We start from the raw sequence: 14,074 nt of genomic DNA, 5'->3' as shown, positions 1-14,074 counted from the left end.
GAAGATGCCCTGGCGAGGTCAGCTGGCCTGCATGTTGATAGGCTGTCTCCCCACAGAGATTCCAATGAGCTTGTTTCTTAACTTTTTAAATATACAGAGTAAGAATTTCCTGACATTTGAAGGAAGTCATGACAGAGACTAAAAGAGGAAAAAGGCGCTCAGAGGAAGTAAAAGCATTCTCTGGCAAACAGAAAATAACTCATCATTCATGTCTTTAGAGAGACGAGAAGATGCATCTGCAAATGTACATAGTTCCAGAGAATGGCAGGGGGAAAAAGCTTTCAGAGATTAAAACCAGAAGCTGAAGTTTCATCAAAGAGGTTGAAAAATATTTCTGAAAGTAGGTGGAAAAACTAGAGATAGAAATTAGAGGGGAAAATATTGAGATCAGATTATGAGCCTGGGAGCTCCAAAGACAGACAGAGAAAAAAAGTTTCCCAGGACTGACAAAGATGAGCTTCTAGCCAGAATAGGCCAGCAGCAAGTGCACAAATTATCGGCCACCTCTGTGAAGTCTGGCAATACCAGAGGTAAAGAACTAAAATATTCCACTGGGAGAAAATAGTAGGTCATGGGGTAAGGACTAGGAAACAGAATAGCCGCTGACTTTAAATCTAGAAATGGAGCCCTATAAATTCTCGTGAAAATTATTTCTAGTCCAGAATATTATGCCGAGGAAAAATACCAAGTGGAAGGGTTTTTGGTTTTCTTTAACTATCCAGGCAAACTTTCAAGAATAGAATAAATTCATTTTGAAACGTGTTCCATCAAAACAGCTGAATACATGGGATCTAAACATAAGAGTTCTATCATGGAGCAGACGTGGACTCAAAACGAAGCAGAAAGGGTCAGGAACTAATGGAGAGATCATCTAGATAACGAGATTATCTCGACAGGGTCCTCATGCAGAAGAACAGATAAAGGCACTTTACAGTTGTTGGAAAGTGTGAGAAGGCTTCAAGTGTTGAAGAAAACCAAGTAAAGAGAAAGGAAGAAAGCTGCCCCAGGAAAATAAAAAAAGTGGTATATCTTGTGGTTCAGCAGTCAACAGTACTTACACAGACTGCAATGAAAATACTGAATACGCATATAACCAAAAACTCTGCAATAGCCACACTGTGACGGCTGTGGAGGAAATAATGCAGGTGGCAGGGCAGTCCCGGATGGAAGAACTAAGATGCTCATCGACTTAATGAAAACAAAGGGAATGAATTAAGAGACAACATCACATACATAATATTTAGATATATGGTGATAAAGAGCCAAGTGGGGGGGAGGGGGTGCCTGGGTGGCTCGGTTGAGCATCTGACTTCGGCTCAGGTCATGATCTCACGGTTCGTGAGTTCGAGCCCTGCGTTGGGCTCTGTGCTGACAGCTCAGGGCCTGGAGCCTGCTTCGGATTCTGTGTCTCCCTCTCTTTCTGCTCCTCCCCTGCTCACACTCTGTCTCTCAAAAATAAAGATTAAAAAAAAATTAAAAAAAAAAGAGCAAAGCGGGGTCTCTGGAAAAGCTGACTCAGAAAGCATGGTGTAGAGACTGTATCAGTAAGTTTTTTAGAACTACTATTTAGTCCATTATTCATGCATGCCTTTTCACAGTGGTTTATTAGTTAAATCATTAAAATAGAGAAGCAGCATTGAGGACATATAAATAAGTCTGAACTCCATAGCCAATAATTTCATGATTCTATTTTCCTGAGGATATGTTAGCAAAAACTCATGTAATCAGAAGTGTGGTCATTTTAAAGGAATGAAACACTGAAGAGGGAAAGCCAGGGACCCAGCAGCGCTAGCTGACTATGTTGGGTTTATGAGGCTTGGTATGCTGTACCAGCAGAAAGGCTGAGTGTGGAGCCAGAGAACACTGGTTCTCACACTAGGAGTACTTTATGCCGTGTCCTTAGCTTCTGTGAGTTTCCTGGCCTATAGAGATACATAAAATGATGTCATAGTAGGACTCTCCCCACGTCAGACATCACTTGCATGCACAATGCTGCGAACACATATACTTTAAAGTGATAAAATGACCTAAGTATAAATGGCATTGCCAGAGAAAGCTAGCTGCTGATCTCAATACAAAATTGTTGTCCATGATTGTAATACAGCGTTAGTAGTTTATAACCTTTAACTTTTTTTTTTTTAACTTAAGTAGGCTCTATGCCCAACACGGGGTTTGAACTCACCACCCCAAGATCGAGAGTCGCATGCTCCACCCACCAAGTAAGGCAGGCATCCCTATAACTTGCAGGAGTAATGTAGTTTAATTTCTTGTATAATTACTGAAATCCACAAGCCAAGATCCAGGTGATAAATACATTTAAATAAAAAATTTAAATCTTTATCAGCAATTCACTGTAAAACAAGGAATCTACTTAATATAAAACAAACTTAAGGACCTACCAACCATTAAATCCTATATAGAGATCCAAGTCCATCAAGGCAGCTGCTGCTTCCTTGGTACCATCAAATGAATGCACCTAGAACATACAGGTGTAATTTTATTTAATAATCGCTCTTTCTTTAAAAATCCTAAATAACATAAGACTTTCTAAGGAAAAGTATAGGTGCATAGGGGTTTGTTGTTTTTGTTTTTGTTTTTGTTTTTTGGATCAGAGGGTTTCAGATGTGGTGGCCCCTACAATTTTTATTTTCAATTCGAATCTCACAGTTATAATGGGTCACCATCTCCAAAGAGGTGAGGCACGAGGGACGTGGCTGCCCAGACTCTCTCTGTGGCTGTGCTGATGGCTCTGCAGTACCTTCAGGAATGGGGAATGGACGTGGGAGCCACACTCTTAGGCAAAAGCATGAAGACAAGTTAGAAATGTGACAAAACCATGTAAAATAAATCTTAAAATGTTGAGTTTTTATTATGTTAGGGGATACTTTTTTCTAGAAAATGACTTTTAGAAGAAATTTTAAGCAGATCTAGAAAGAGTTGCGAGAATGTAACTACAAAACTGAACTGTGAGACGGTAAGAATCAGCTCAGTAGGCAAAAAGGAAGAAGCTGGTGTTGTTCTCCTTCAAAGATGTAAGGAAGAAAGCACAGTCTTTCATACTTGGGATACATCTATGTAATCTAAACAATAAGCTACACTTTAAATACACCAACAAGTAATGTCATTAATCTGTTACTACAGCATCCAGAGTCAGAATCCACTATGGATAACATGTTTCTGAAAAATAAAACTGCATTACACGGGTTTACCCAAAAGGGTTTATTCTCCTCTCAGCATCTCTAGCTGACTAGAAAATATATCCTCCATTAACATCAAAGTAATTTTAAACATAACTCCTCATAAACCATTGCAGAAAATTCGTTTTTTTTTATTTGGCAATCTTTTTTTTAAAGCTTTTATTCTTAAGTAATCTCTACACTCAATGTGGGGCTTGAACTTAAAGCCCCAAGATCAAGAGTTGCACTCTACTGACAGAGCCAGCCAGGCGCCCCTTGGCAATCTCTTTTTTTGATAAAATCAAACGTTTAGGTTTGGATTTGCTAAGTAACTTCTTATTTAGAAGAGAAGCAAATGGGCAAAGAGGTAGAGCCATTAATCCCCCCATTAATGAAAGCCTCTAAGCCTCTCTCAGTTCCCAAGTACAGTTCCTAAAGGATAAATTAGAGTCAGTAAACTATAGATAAAAACGTGTGCAGTAATATCAACAGCAACATAGAAAACATTATCACCAGCAGTACACGACATGAAGCAGAGGCTAAAAACCTGACAGAATACAGATGAAGCTATCAAAGCAGCGTATGTGGGCAAACAGTAAGTGCTCAGTGCCATTTCCTCTTTCTTTAGTTGGTGCAGTATAATTGATTTTATATACCTGGATAACAGCCTTTTTGCCGGAGACGAGTGAATCTCCTAAAATTACAGGTGAAAATTTGTACATCTGAGCATTTTTTGGAGGCAGATTTTCCAAAGAGCCCATGATCGAAAAAAGATTTAAGGAACACTGCTATGGATACCTGAGCTAAGTGGTGGGCAGATAATGTTTATGGAAACTGTCTCAAGACTACTGGTTGAAATGACCACACAGAAGTGTTTACAGAGTACAAGCAGATTCCAGAAAGCAGGAGTCTCTAATCAGAGTGCTAAGTGAATACAGTTGACAAATTGAGAAGGCAAACCTGAGGTGAATATTGAAATATTTCAAGATATTAAGATTAGTTTATATTTTGCTCAGAATTTAAATTGAAGAACACTGAAGAATGCTGATGGAAGAGGCAGAGAAAAAGAATTGTCACCCATCTATTAAAATATAGGAGTAAATTCATGGGGTTTTCTTGTGAGCCAAATTCTTTATCATTCTTGTACTTTGGACAAAATAAATGTAATTAAATCGGTGTGATTTAGGTCTGTATTACATCTGGCCAATAGGTTTAATAGTAAATTTATGTACCTCAACAAGAGAGGGAAGAAGTTTAATAGCTTTACTGATGATATCTGAATTCCTTTAGAAGCCGACAGGAGTAACAAAGAAGCTTCTGTGCATCCTTTAATTAAAAACAACTCTTGGGGCGCCTGGGTGGCTCAGTCAGTTAAGCGTCCGACTTCAGCTCAGGTCACGATCTCGCGGTCCGTGAGTTCAAGCCCCGCATCGGGCTCTGTGCTGACCGCTCAGAGCCTGGAGCCTGTTTCGGATTCTGTGTCTCCCTCTCTCTCTGACCCTCCCCCATTTATGCTCTGTCTCTGTCTCAAAAATAAATAAATGTTAAAAAAAATTTTAAAAAACAAACAAAAAAACTCTTCTACTTACCACTCCACCTACACACCGATCTCTGTTTCTTTTCATTATGTCTGTAAATTAAAAACAAACAACTTTTGGCAAATACTTTGCTAATTTCTGCAAAATTCTTTAATTCTAAAGGAGATTTTAGCTCTAACTCACCCAAAAATTCAGCATGTGAGTTCCGACAGTGAAGAAACATTGGTAATTTTGTTTGTTCTGCCAGTTCAAACTGTTTTTCAAAATATCTGCATAATGCCAAAAATATTTCGTTAATTTTATTTTAGCATAACAAAAATAATTTTTTTAAAGGACTTTTATTATCTAGGAGATTACAGGACAGAAGTAGTGAACTCAGATGTTTAAAATACAGCTGGCTTAGCCAGAGGCATTGATAATTATCACATACATCTTCCTGAATGGGATACTTCATTTTCTGGGATTACAAAATCATTTTCAAAAAATGTCTGTTAGTGGAGGCCCTGGGTGGCTCAGTTGGTTAAGCATCCGGCTTCCGCCCAGGTCACGATCTCACAGTTTGTGAGTTCGAGCCCTGCATCAGGCTCTCTGCTGTCAGCACAAGGCCTGCTTCGGATCCTCTATCCCCCCAGCCCCCCCTCTCTGTCTGCCCCTTTCCCACTCACGTGCTTTCTCTTTCTCAAAAATGATAAATAAAATTTTTTTTTTTAATGTGTTAGCTTTCCATTATAACTTCTAGGTAAATTAGACAGCACTTTATTGATCACTAAAGAGCTATAATGTTTAAGTCTACAGTGATGGGAGCTGTTCCCTCAAATATACTTTTAACTAGCTTTTCCACCAAACCCCAGCAAATGAAGCAGACACCCTCCCGTCACCTGTGGAACCCCTTCCCTGCAGCATGTGTTGGTGGTGAATATACCACCAGCCTCTTGCCTGGAGAGCGGGCTGAGCACCATCAGTGGGAATCCATTCGCTCCAGCAAGAGGCCAGGCAAAGCTTTATGCTCCGTGTTTTCCATGTGCTGTTATACAAGAAATTATTACCACTAAACACAAGGATTTATTAAATATACACAAAAAAACTAAAACACTGTTTTTCAAAGATCTGAAAATTACATGATAAAATGGCAGCCCTAAATGTTTGAAGAGTATTTTAGAAAAAGGTTTTTCAAGTACCACATACCATTATCTCATCTGATCCACAAAATAACCCTAGAATAGGACAAGAGCTGGTGTCAGTGGATTTAGGACTTCATCCAAGATCACAGAACACAGTGTGATCAGAACTTCAGTCTCTAAGTCCAGGTCCAGCCAAAATGACCCAAGTTGTATTCAAAGAAGCCTTTTTTCCTGGTCCTATAGCATAAGAGCGAGATATAATGGGGTGGGCTGTCCTATGTTTTCTCACTCAGCACAGTGGTCACTAGTTCTCATTAACAGTCATGCAGTTAAAATAAAACCCAGGAATTACAGCTAATAAGTGTCTTATTTCCTACAGGAGTTTACCTCTTCTAGGCGCCTTGATTTTAGGGAATAATTTCCCTGTGTTTCACTTAAAGCTCTTTTGCTATATTTTCCGCTGTCTTGTCTCCTTGAAGTATAAGGACAACCATTTTCCTGAAGTACCCCTTTGTACTCTTGAAAATGCTCAATTTCTTTTCATTTTTTTTTTTTTGAAGTTTATTGATTTATCTTTGAGAGAGGGAGGGAGGAAGAAGGAGAGAGGGGGACAGAGAGTGGGGAGAAGGAGAATGAATGAATCCTAAGCAGGCTCTGCACTGTCAGCACAGAGCCTGACACAGGGCTTGAACTCGTGAAGCATGAGATCATGACCTGAGCTGAAACCAAGAGTTGGACGCTTAACTGACTGAGCCACCCAGGTGCCCTGAAAATGCTAAATTTTAAAATTAGAAATAGAAATGTACTTCTTAAATAGTTTTCATAAACTTGGTGTTCTTTGTCTTTATTACCCAATGTTTAGGTTTTTATTTATTTATTTTAAATGTATATTTATTTTGAGGGGGAGAGAAAGAGAGCAAGCAGGGCAGGGGCAGAGAGAAAGGGAGACAGAGAATCCCAAGCAGGCTTTGCACCATCAGCGCAGAGCCCGTTGTGGGGCTTGAACTTTCAAACTGTGAGATCATGACCTGAGCTGAAAGCAAGATTTGGATGCTTAACTGACTGAGCTACCCAAGTGCTCCCACTGTGTTCAGGTTTTTAAATCACCTTTTCAGATTCTGCTGGGCTAGAAAAAGCAAAAATAATTTAACAAAGTGCTAAAATTTCACAGGGTAGGAAACAGAAATGAAATCTTAAAAGTCACTGTTTCCATAACGTTTAAAGTAATACAAGTGTCAGCAAGTAAGTGTGCTCCAGTCATTATATAAACTTGACCATGTATCTGGCTTCTGGCTACACACCACATACCCTTTGTGTTCACCACTCTACATGGATCATTTCTTTCACACAAAACTCCATGTACAAAGCCACACAACCAAACCACAGATTTACAGAATCTAATGATCACCTTGGGAATAAGCCTATCACAAAACAGGCAAAAGTACAAATTATGAAAATAATAGATGCTCAAGCAGGGTGCCTACAGAATTTTACATAATATGAGAAAAGAAAGGTCCATGCGTTCAAACTAGGTAGGTGTCTTAAGGAGGCCAATTATTCCTAATGACATATATTGAGAATAGCTGGTGCTTGACATTAAACTATTGTCTGTAAAGAAAAAAAAGTCATGGTAACTAAAAATAGCATAAGTTAAAGGGCAGGAACTGGCACCTTTCAAGAGACATCTCTGCTTTTATTATTTTTTTCTTAGCTCATATATGAAAACCGCTGTTTACTTGTGTTAGATTTGCTCATTTTAGTGAAACTGTAATTACTTCTAATTGTAATGCTGCTTCTTACATTTTAGGGTCAACAATCAAGTACAGGTCAGCTTGACCTTGGAAAGGTCAGCTTCAGAATAGCGGCTGTTAGTAATCACGACTGAGGCAACTCCAGAGCACCCAAAGCATTACCACAGTGTACCTTAACCCACGGTGGCGATCCCTCCTCTGGACTGGCTGATGGCAAGGACAGCCTCAATCTCTCCTCTCTGAGGTCCCCTAAATCCCCAAACGATTTTTTTAAATCCTGTCTGATGTCGGATTTCTTTTTTGCACAGTGTTAATATTTTAAAGCCCCAAGAGAAATCCCAAAGCAAATTCTTCCCACTCAAGTGAACCAAGCTCTAAACTTACAACAAGAAAAGAGAATATGGCCCGTGGCAGAGAAACTGAAAATGCAGGGAATGCTTAAAGGGTAACCCTTCCAGGATGGAATCAGCCTTTCCCTTGTTTTCTGATTTTTTTTCTTTTTAAAAAATACTTTCCAAAAACCCCAAAGAAAAAGAACAGCCAGTATTTTCTTTAGGATGAAAATATTTCTAAGAATAACACAACTGCCACAATTTATTGAACACTTACTTTGTGCCAGGCATGTTACTCTGGGCCTTACATACCAAATGTTAAGAAAAGCAGGTGGAACGATGAAGAAATTGAGATTTACAAAGAGACATACAGCCACCAATGGCAGTTGTGATTCCAACCCAAAGCTGTTGATTCCAAAGATAACTACTTTCAAACACCATTATATACTGCCTTTACTTACCATTATTTCTCAGACACTATTTTTTAGACATCGTGTCTACCGCACATTAGTTTTGTCTTGCCTAGTAATCTATCACACCATTTTCTATTTTTCTCTTCTCATAGATCTTTTTCCTGACTGCATTTTTACACAAAAAACAAGTCATACACTGGTTAAGTCTCCAGGATGGTATCAAATAACAGCTCAAAATCTAAATTCTTCCGAGAAAAGAGCCAACAGTAAAAGCTGAATTATAAGCTTTATATCCATGCCGCTCTACAGGAATCAAAAAGGACCCTCTCCTCCTCATTAAAAACTCAGTGAACATTTCCCGAGTACCTACCACGTACCGAGAGTACTGTGCATGGCACCATGGGAACTACAACATGAGTGAAGACTTGGCACCTGCCTCGGCAGAGCCCAGAGGCTAGTCTGCGTGGGCGGGAAGGGGTAACGGGCTGCAGCGCACCCACTGCGGGGAGCACTGAAACTACTAGCACAGCCGCTGTGAGCAGAGCAGAGCAGAGCCTGCGAGCAGAGCAGAGCAGAGCCGGAGCCGGAGCCGGAGCCATGGGAGCACAGGTGGAAGGCGGGGCATTTCTTTCGGTAGCAACGGTCCACACAGGATAACTGCTAGTGTGGTTTTTTACTACATCATTTGAGGTTTTAAAATTTTTAAAAAGCTCAGATTGAACTGCCCATCTCTTCAAAATTTATACCAGACTTCAGTCTGTCCTTAGCTTTATCTACTCTGGAAGAGGCCTCACTCACATCTCCTCACCTTATTGGCAAAGGCTTCCCTGACTCCCCCGGAAAGTCCTTCTGCCCTACTGCCCTACACCTTTTTGATAGCATTTTCCAGCCTATTTTAATTATTTACGTCTTCTCTTATCTATAAAGGCACAGAACCAAGCCTATCTTTCCTTGTATCATACTGAGGAGGCACTTGGTAATCCTTTACTGAACAAATGGAGTTCAGACTCCCTAGTACAGATTAATACCTGGGCACTTGGCATCTACGTTCAAGCCTAAACCATATCCTGCTATGTACATACTATTTTAATTATGAAAGGATTTACTCTAATGTTTAATTATCTTGATCATTAATACACTGTTTCTGAAATGTAACAAAATGCTCAAGTCTTAAATTAAGTCTATTTTTCTTTTTAGCCAGTAACACTATCCACTAGTGTGCTTTATAGGAGCTCCAATTAAAAGGTATAGGCAGTGTGGGTTGTAGGAAGTCTACATGGCTTGTGAGCTTTGGAGTTTTCTCAGAAGCCACCATTCTCCATGTGGCTCCTATGAAAGGATTCTCATATTCTAAGTTGACAATATCCAATGCCCAGCAAGAGTAAAATAAGTTTTTCTAGCTTTGGTGATTGATCCTATAATTTCTTTTTAATATCCCTTGCCCCTAAATCGTGTCCCCCACAACTGAATTTAAATCATCTCATTGGAATGATGCATGCATGAATACATTCGTGAAAAAAAGAACAACAAAAGTCTCTATCATGTAAAACTCATCCCTTATTTCCACCATTAAAATTAAGTTAGCCGGTTAACCAATTAGGAGCTATATGCTTCCATCCCCTGTGAATTCCATGCAAGTATGCATGGAATTTGTTTCACGTAACTTTTGATATACAAAGGGATTAACAAAAAATCCTGATGCTTACTCCAGCTACATTCTGAACTGATAAAAGCTATAAAAAAAAAAAAATCACTCTTAAGATTTTACAATAATTCCTGAAGTCAATAAATTTCCTTACTTGAGCTGAGTATCCCTGGGACAGAACTGTAGCCGGTCAAAATCTTTAAAAGATAAAAAAAGAACCAACAATTACTCATAACTTGTACAGAACAAATCACTTTCAAAGTCACTCTAACAGGGCTAGGTTGGCACTTACCAAGTCCACATTCCCCTATTGCTACAACTTTCCCCTTATTGTTTTCAGCAAGATTTAACAACTCCATTAGGTAAAGATCAGGGTCATTCTTTTCAAATTCATCACATCTTGTAGGATGACATCCAACTGTACTGAAAAACATATCTAGCACAAAATAATGTCTTAGGATTATTTCCAAAGTATTTTTCATATTATATTTAACATGTAAAAATGACAGATCAAATACTTTCAGCTGGTTAATTTTTAATAATAGCCATAAACTATTCAAACTGCCAGAATGGCATGAAGTTAATCATATAAGAATTTTTGGAATACCTTAGCAAGGCAGGACAGGAATATGAAAATTGCCTTAACAGATTGGTAAAAATAATTAATTCACCTCTTTCCAAAGCCTGGCATTTACTCAGCCTAACAGAATGGAAAATGAAACAATTTCTTACAGAATGAAGTGTCATAACCTAACTATATCTTTATACTCACTATTCATGTGAACATCTTGTTTCACATAGTTAATATGACAATTAAAATTTAAACATGCTTAAAAAGGGTGAGTTAAGGAGGTGGAAAGGAGATTTGTTTATCTGATAAAAAATTAAGCTCACTTATTTGCAGACCATGTCTTGATAACTATAATTGCACGAAACACCAACGTGAAGTCAAAAAGGGCTTCTGAGTGGTTTGCACCTGAACCCACGTGAGAGGTGGGGAGCCTTCCTCAGCCTCTCCTGCAGGTGTTTACATATAAGAGGAGGCAGAGGTTTTAAAACAGAACACAGGTTCATGAAGGGGGGAGTGAAGAGGGCTGACAATGAAGATTCAAGAACTTTTGAAAATAGATCTCTCTGGGGATAAAAAGGATAGAAGACAATATTCTTATACACCTCCAAGGCATCTGGGAAGATGGTTATTTTTATCTTAATCATTAAGAAAAAGTGTCAGTGGATCCTGAAGAGAAGTACGCAGTTTAGAAAGATTGCCACAAAAAGACAGCTTTTTAAAAAAATATTTTGTTTATTTAGAGAGAGAGAAAGAGCAAGAGTAAGCAGGGGAGGGGCAGAGAGAGAGGGAGAGAGAGATTCCCAAGCAGGCTCCAAACCATCAGCACGGAGCCCGACATGGGGCTCAAACCTACGAACCATGCGACCATGACCTGAGCTGAAACCAAGAGTCTGGAATTTAACCTACTGAGCCACCCAGGTACCCCCCAAAATAGCTTTTAGTAAGTAAATCAGTCTTTTTAAAAATAAAATAGAATGCCTAATTCTTTAAAGTCTAGCACATGAAGTATGACAAAACACAAAACCAAAAAAAGGTGAGGTAAAATGAATGCCAGATAAAGGAGATGTTTTGTGTAACTAGGATTCCCTTTGGAACCAATTCCAAAGATTTTAAATAAATGCAAAACGTGTAACATAAAGTGAGCATCTGAGGGATGATACATTATTACTTGCATTCCTGGGGCCTTCCACCGTGGTCTGCATGATACATACTTAATGAATGATCCTTCACAGTTCAAGTTTAAAAAAAGCAAAATAAAAGCAACTCCCATCCTGAACACATTACAGCATACACACAAAAATCCTGTATCAGGAATACTGGAGACTAAATTATATACCTGGTGAACTTAATTCTCATTAAGGAAATCTTAAAATAATCCTTAAGTACGATGAGAGAGGATTTAACCAAACATCTGATATATCAGTGTGAGAACCCTTTCATCTTAATCACACCCAGTTACACTCAGTCCGTTTTCCTGTTGTTTCCAGTCATGATCCGTTGTATTGTACCTGAGGCAGTTATAGAAAGATTTCTTCAAAATAACTTAATTCATATGGGGGGGAGAGGGTCAAAGTGAGAGGAGGATACCATTTGTTTGTGCCAAATGCAGTGCCTCTTTACTGTCCTGCAGATTTCCTCCTGTGATCATAAACTGAAACAGAAAGAAAACATGCCCACTTTAACAGAGTATCAACAAGTTTCCTAAACACGCCTCCCTGCTGCTTTTCCAGAATGCTTTCCTAAGACTGTCACACACTTACCTTCCTTTAAAATTTGGCTGAACGGTCACCTTTTACGTAGAGTGGTCCCTCACCACCCCTCTCCACACGTACAAGCATACATCCAACACGGAATGTGTCACTCCTTCCTATTAAAGTGTATTCCATGTCTGTTTTACATTGAATGACAGAGGACAGATTCTACATTATGAAAGCCTGACTAAATACTTCTGAATTTAGAATTCTGTTAATCTAAATTAGAGATTTAACAGTGTTTATTAATTCAACAGTTGTCCAAGTGAGGTCCTGGGACATCCAGGGGGTATGTGAGGTCAAACCTATTTTCAAAATAATACCAAAGATGCTATTTGCTTTTTCACCCTCAGTCACAAGTGTGCAGGGAGTATTCCAGAGGCTACATGATGTGTAATGTCACAACAGACTGCCTGCAAAAACACATACCCAAGTTCAGCAGTCTTAAGAGCTAGACAGGAAAGGGACGAGATGTTTTAAAAAAAAAAAAAAAAAAAGGGAAAACAATTCCATTCATGTCACTACATTTTTGGGGGTTGGAAAATATTTGTTTTTCCTAAAAATATGTTCCTTATGTAATATATTGGTTTATTGTTAATAGATATTTTGAGTTTTTCTCAGTTTTAATGTCTAACACAGTATATATTAACAGATAAAACCAAAACAAAAGTTCTTTGGGGTCTTCATTGATAGTGAAGAATGTGAATGGGTTCTGAGACCAAAAGTCTGACAATCTCTGGGTTAATGTATATTGATGACTTCTTTGTAAGGAAAATGTATGGCTCTTAGCAGAAAAGCACGCTTCTAAAGGGACAGCCCTTAGGGTCGACCAGCAGTCAGAATAGTGTCTTTGCTACTGTATTAAAAGGAAAATGTCACCAAAGAGCCTGTGTGTTGACGGTGGCCACTGAGGCAGTGCTGATAAGTGTACATCCTTCTAGAGCAGTGATTTAAGTGCACCGACGTATATTTCTTTAAGCATCTCACTTCAAGTGCCTCCCTGAGCTAAAATGAAGAATTCACTCTAGGTGTATGCCTAAAGAGAAAACAATAAAACACAGGAGGAAATGCAAATGACAGACGTTTTTATAAAGCAACTTAGACTTCTAATATAGCAGACATTGAGTATCTTACTCAGGGAATGCACAGGCATAATTAAATCCTCAACTTTTGGGAAAATTTTACTGTTTACCAACATTCCCTAATTCTTTAATACAAGACCAGGTGCCCACATTTAGTATTTCAATTGTGTAAAATAGTTGCTAATTAATTCTACCTTTTATCTGTAACTTTCCCAAAGAGATTAGAAAAGCAACAAGCAAGGACAAGACGAGAGGACATAATTTCCTCTCCCAGTTCACAATGAGGACATTAGGCCGATGGCCTCTACCACAAACTTCACAAAATACAGGCTGCTCACTTCATGCAGGTACAATACCAGGTGCTCTGCATTCCTGCTTTAGTTCACCCTCACAAGTCTCAAGTAGGCGTTATTATCACTGTCAGATGACAAATGGCGCCGGGGCTGGAACCCAGCAGTGCCACGATCACTGTGCTTTCAGTCACAACGTAACAGCAAGGCACCAAGTTAGATTTCAATTTGGAAGCATGTCCAAGTATATTCCATCCCTGTCATTCTTACGTGTGTGTGTTTACAAATGTTAAGACTGAACTACTCATGGCCGACACGCAGAAATTCAGGAGCCTGGTATTCAGAGTTTGCAGAAAAGCATTTTATACAGTGATTTGCCAAGCACAGAATGACTGCATCATGAG

At 39.0% G+C, this 14,074-nt stretch overlaps 1 protein-coding gene across 10 annotated transcripts in view; it reads right to left on the bottom strand.

Annotated features, from left to right (window-relative positions):
- Nucleotides 1-14,074, bottom strand: part of TATDN1 (TatD DNase domain containing 1) — a 56,810-nt gene that overhangs the window by 28,985 nt on the left and 13,751 nt on the right. For 4 of the 10 annotated variants that reach the window (XM_015084743.3, XM_027063936.2, XM_053207997.1 and 1 more), the window contains exons 4-9: nucleotides 12,135-12,198; nucleotides 10,269-10,412; nucleotides 10,131-10,173; nucleotides 4,898-4,983; nucleotides 4,766-4,806; nucleotides 2,400-2,476 (exon numbers count right to left, since the gene is read on the bottom strand). In XM_015084743.3, the coding sequence (XP_014940229.1) occupies nucleotides 2,400-2,476; nucleotides 4,766-4,806; nucleotides 4,898-4,983; nucleotides 10,131-10,173; nucleotides 10,269-10,412; nucleotides 12,135-12,198 (455 nt within the window). Of the gene's footprint in view, nucleotides 1-2,399; nucleotides 2,477-4,765; nucleotides 4,807-4,897; nucleotides 4,984-5,592; nucleotides 5,739-10,130; nucleotides 10,174-10,268; nucleotides 10,868-11,996; nucleotides 12,199-14,074 lie in introns of those variants that run through there. The other 6 variants (XR_008292456.1, XM_053207998.1, XM_027063939.2 and 3 more) reach the window with 6 other exon arrangements.

Source organism: Acinonyx jubatus, chromosome F2 (assembly GCF_027475565.1).
Source record: "Acinonyx jubatus isolate Ajub_Pintada_27869175 chromosome F2, VMU_Ajub_asm_v1.0, whole genome shotgun sequence".
In the NCBI taxonomy this organism is placed as follows: domain Eukaryota; kingdom Metazoa; phylum Chordata; class Mammalia; order Carnivora; family Felidae; genus Acinonyx; species Acinonyx jubatus.
This window is presented reverse-complemented; position numbering and strand designations above follow the sequence as displayed.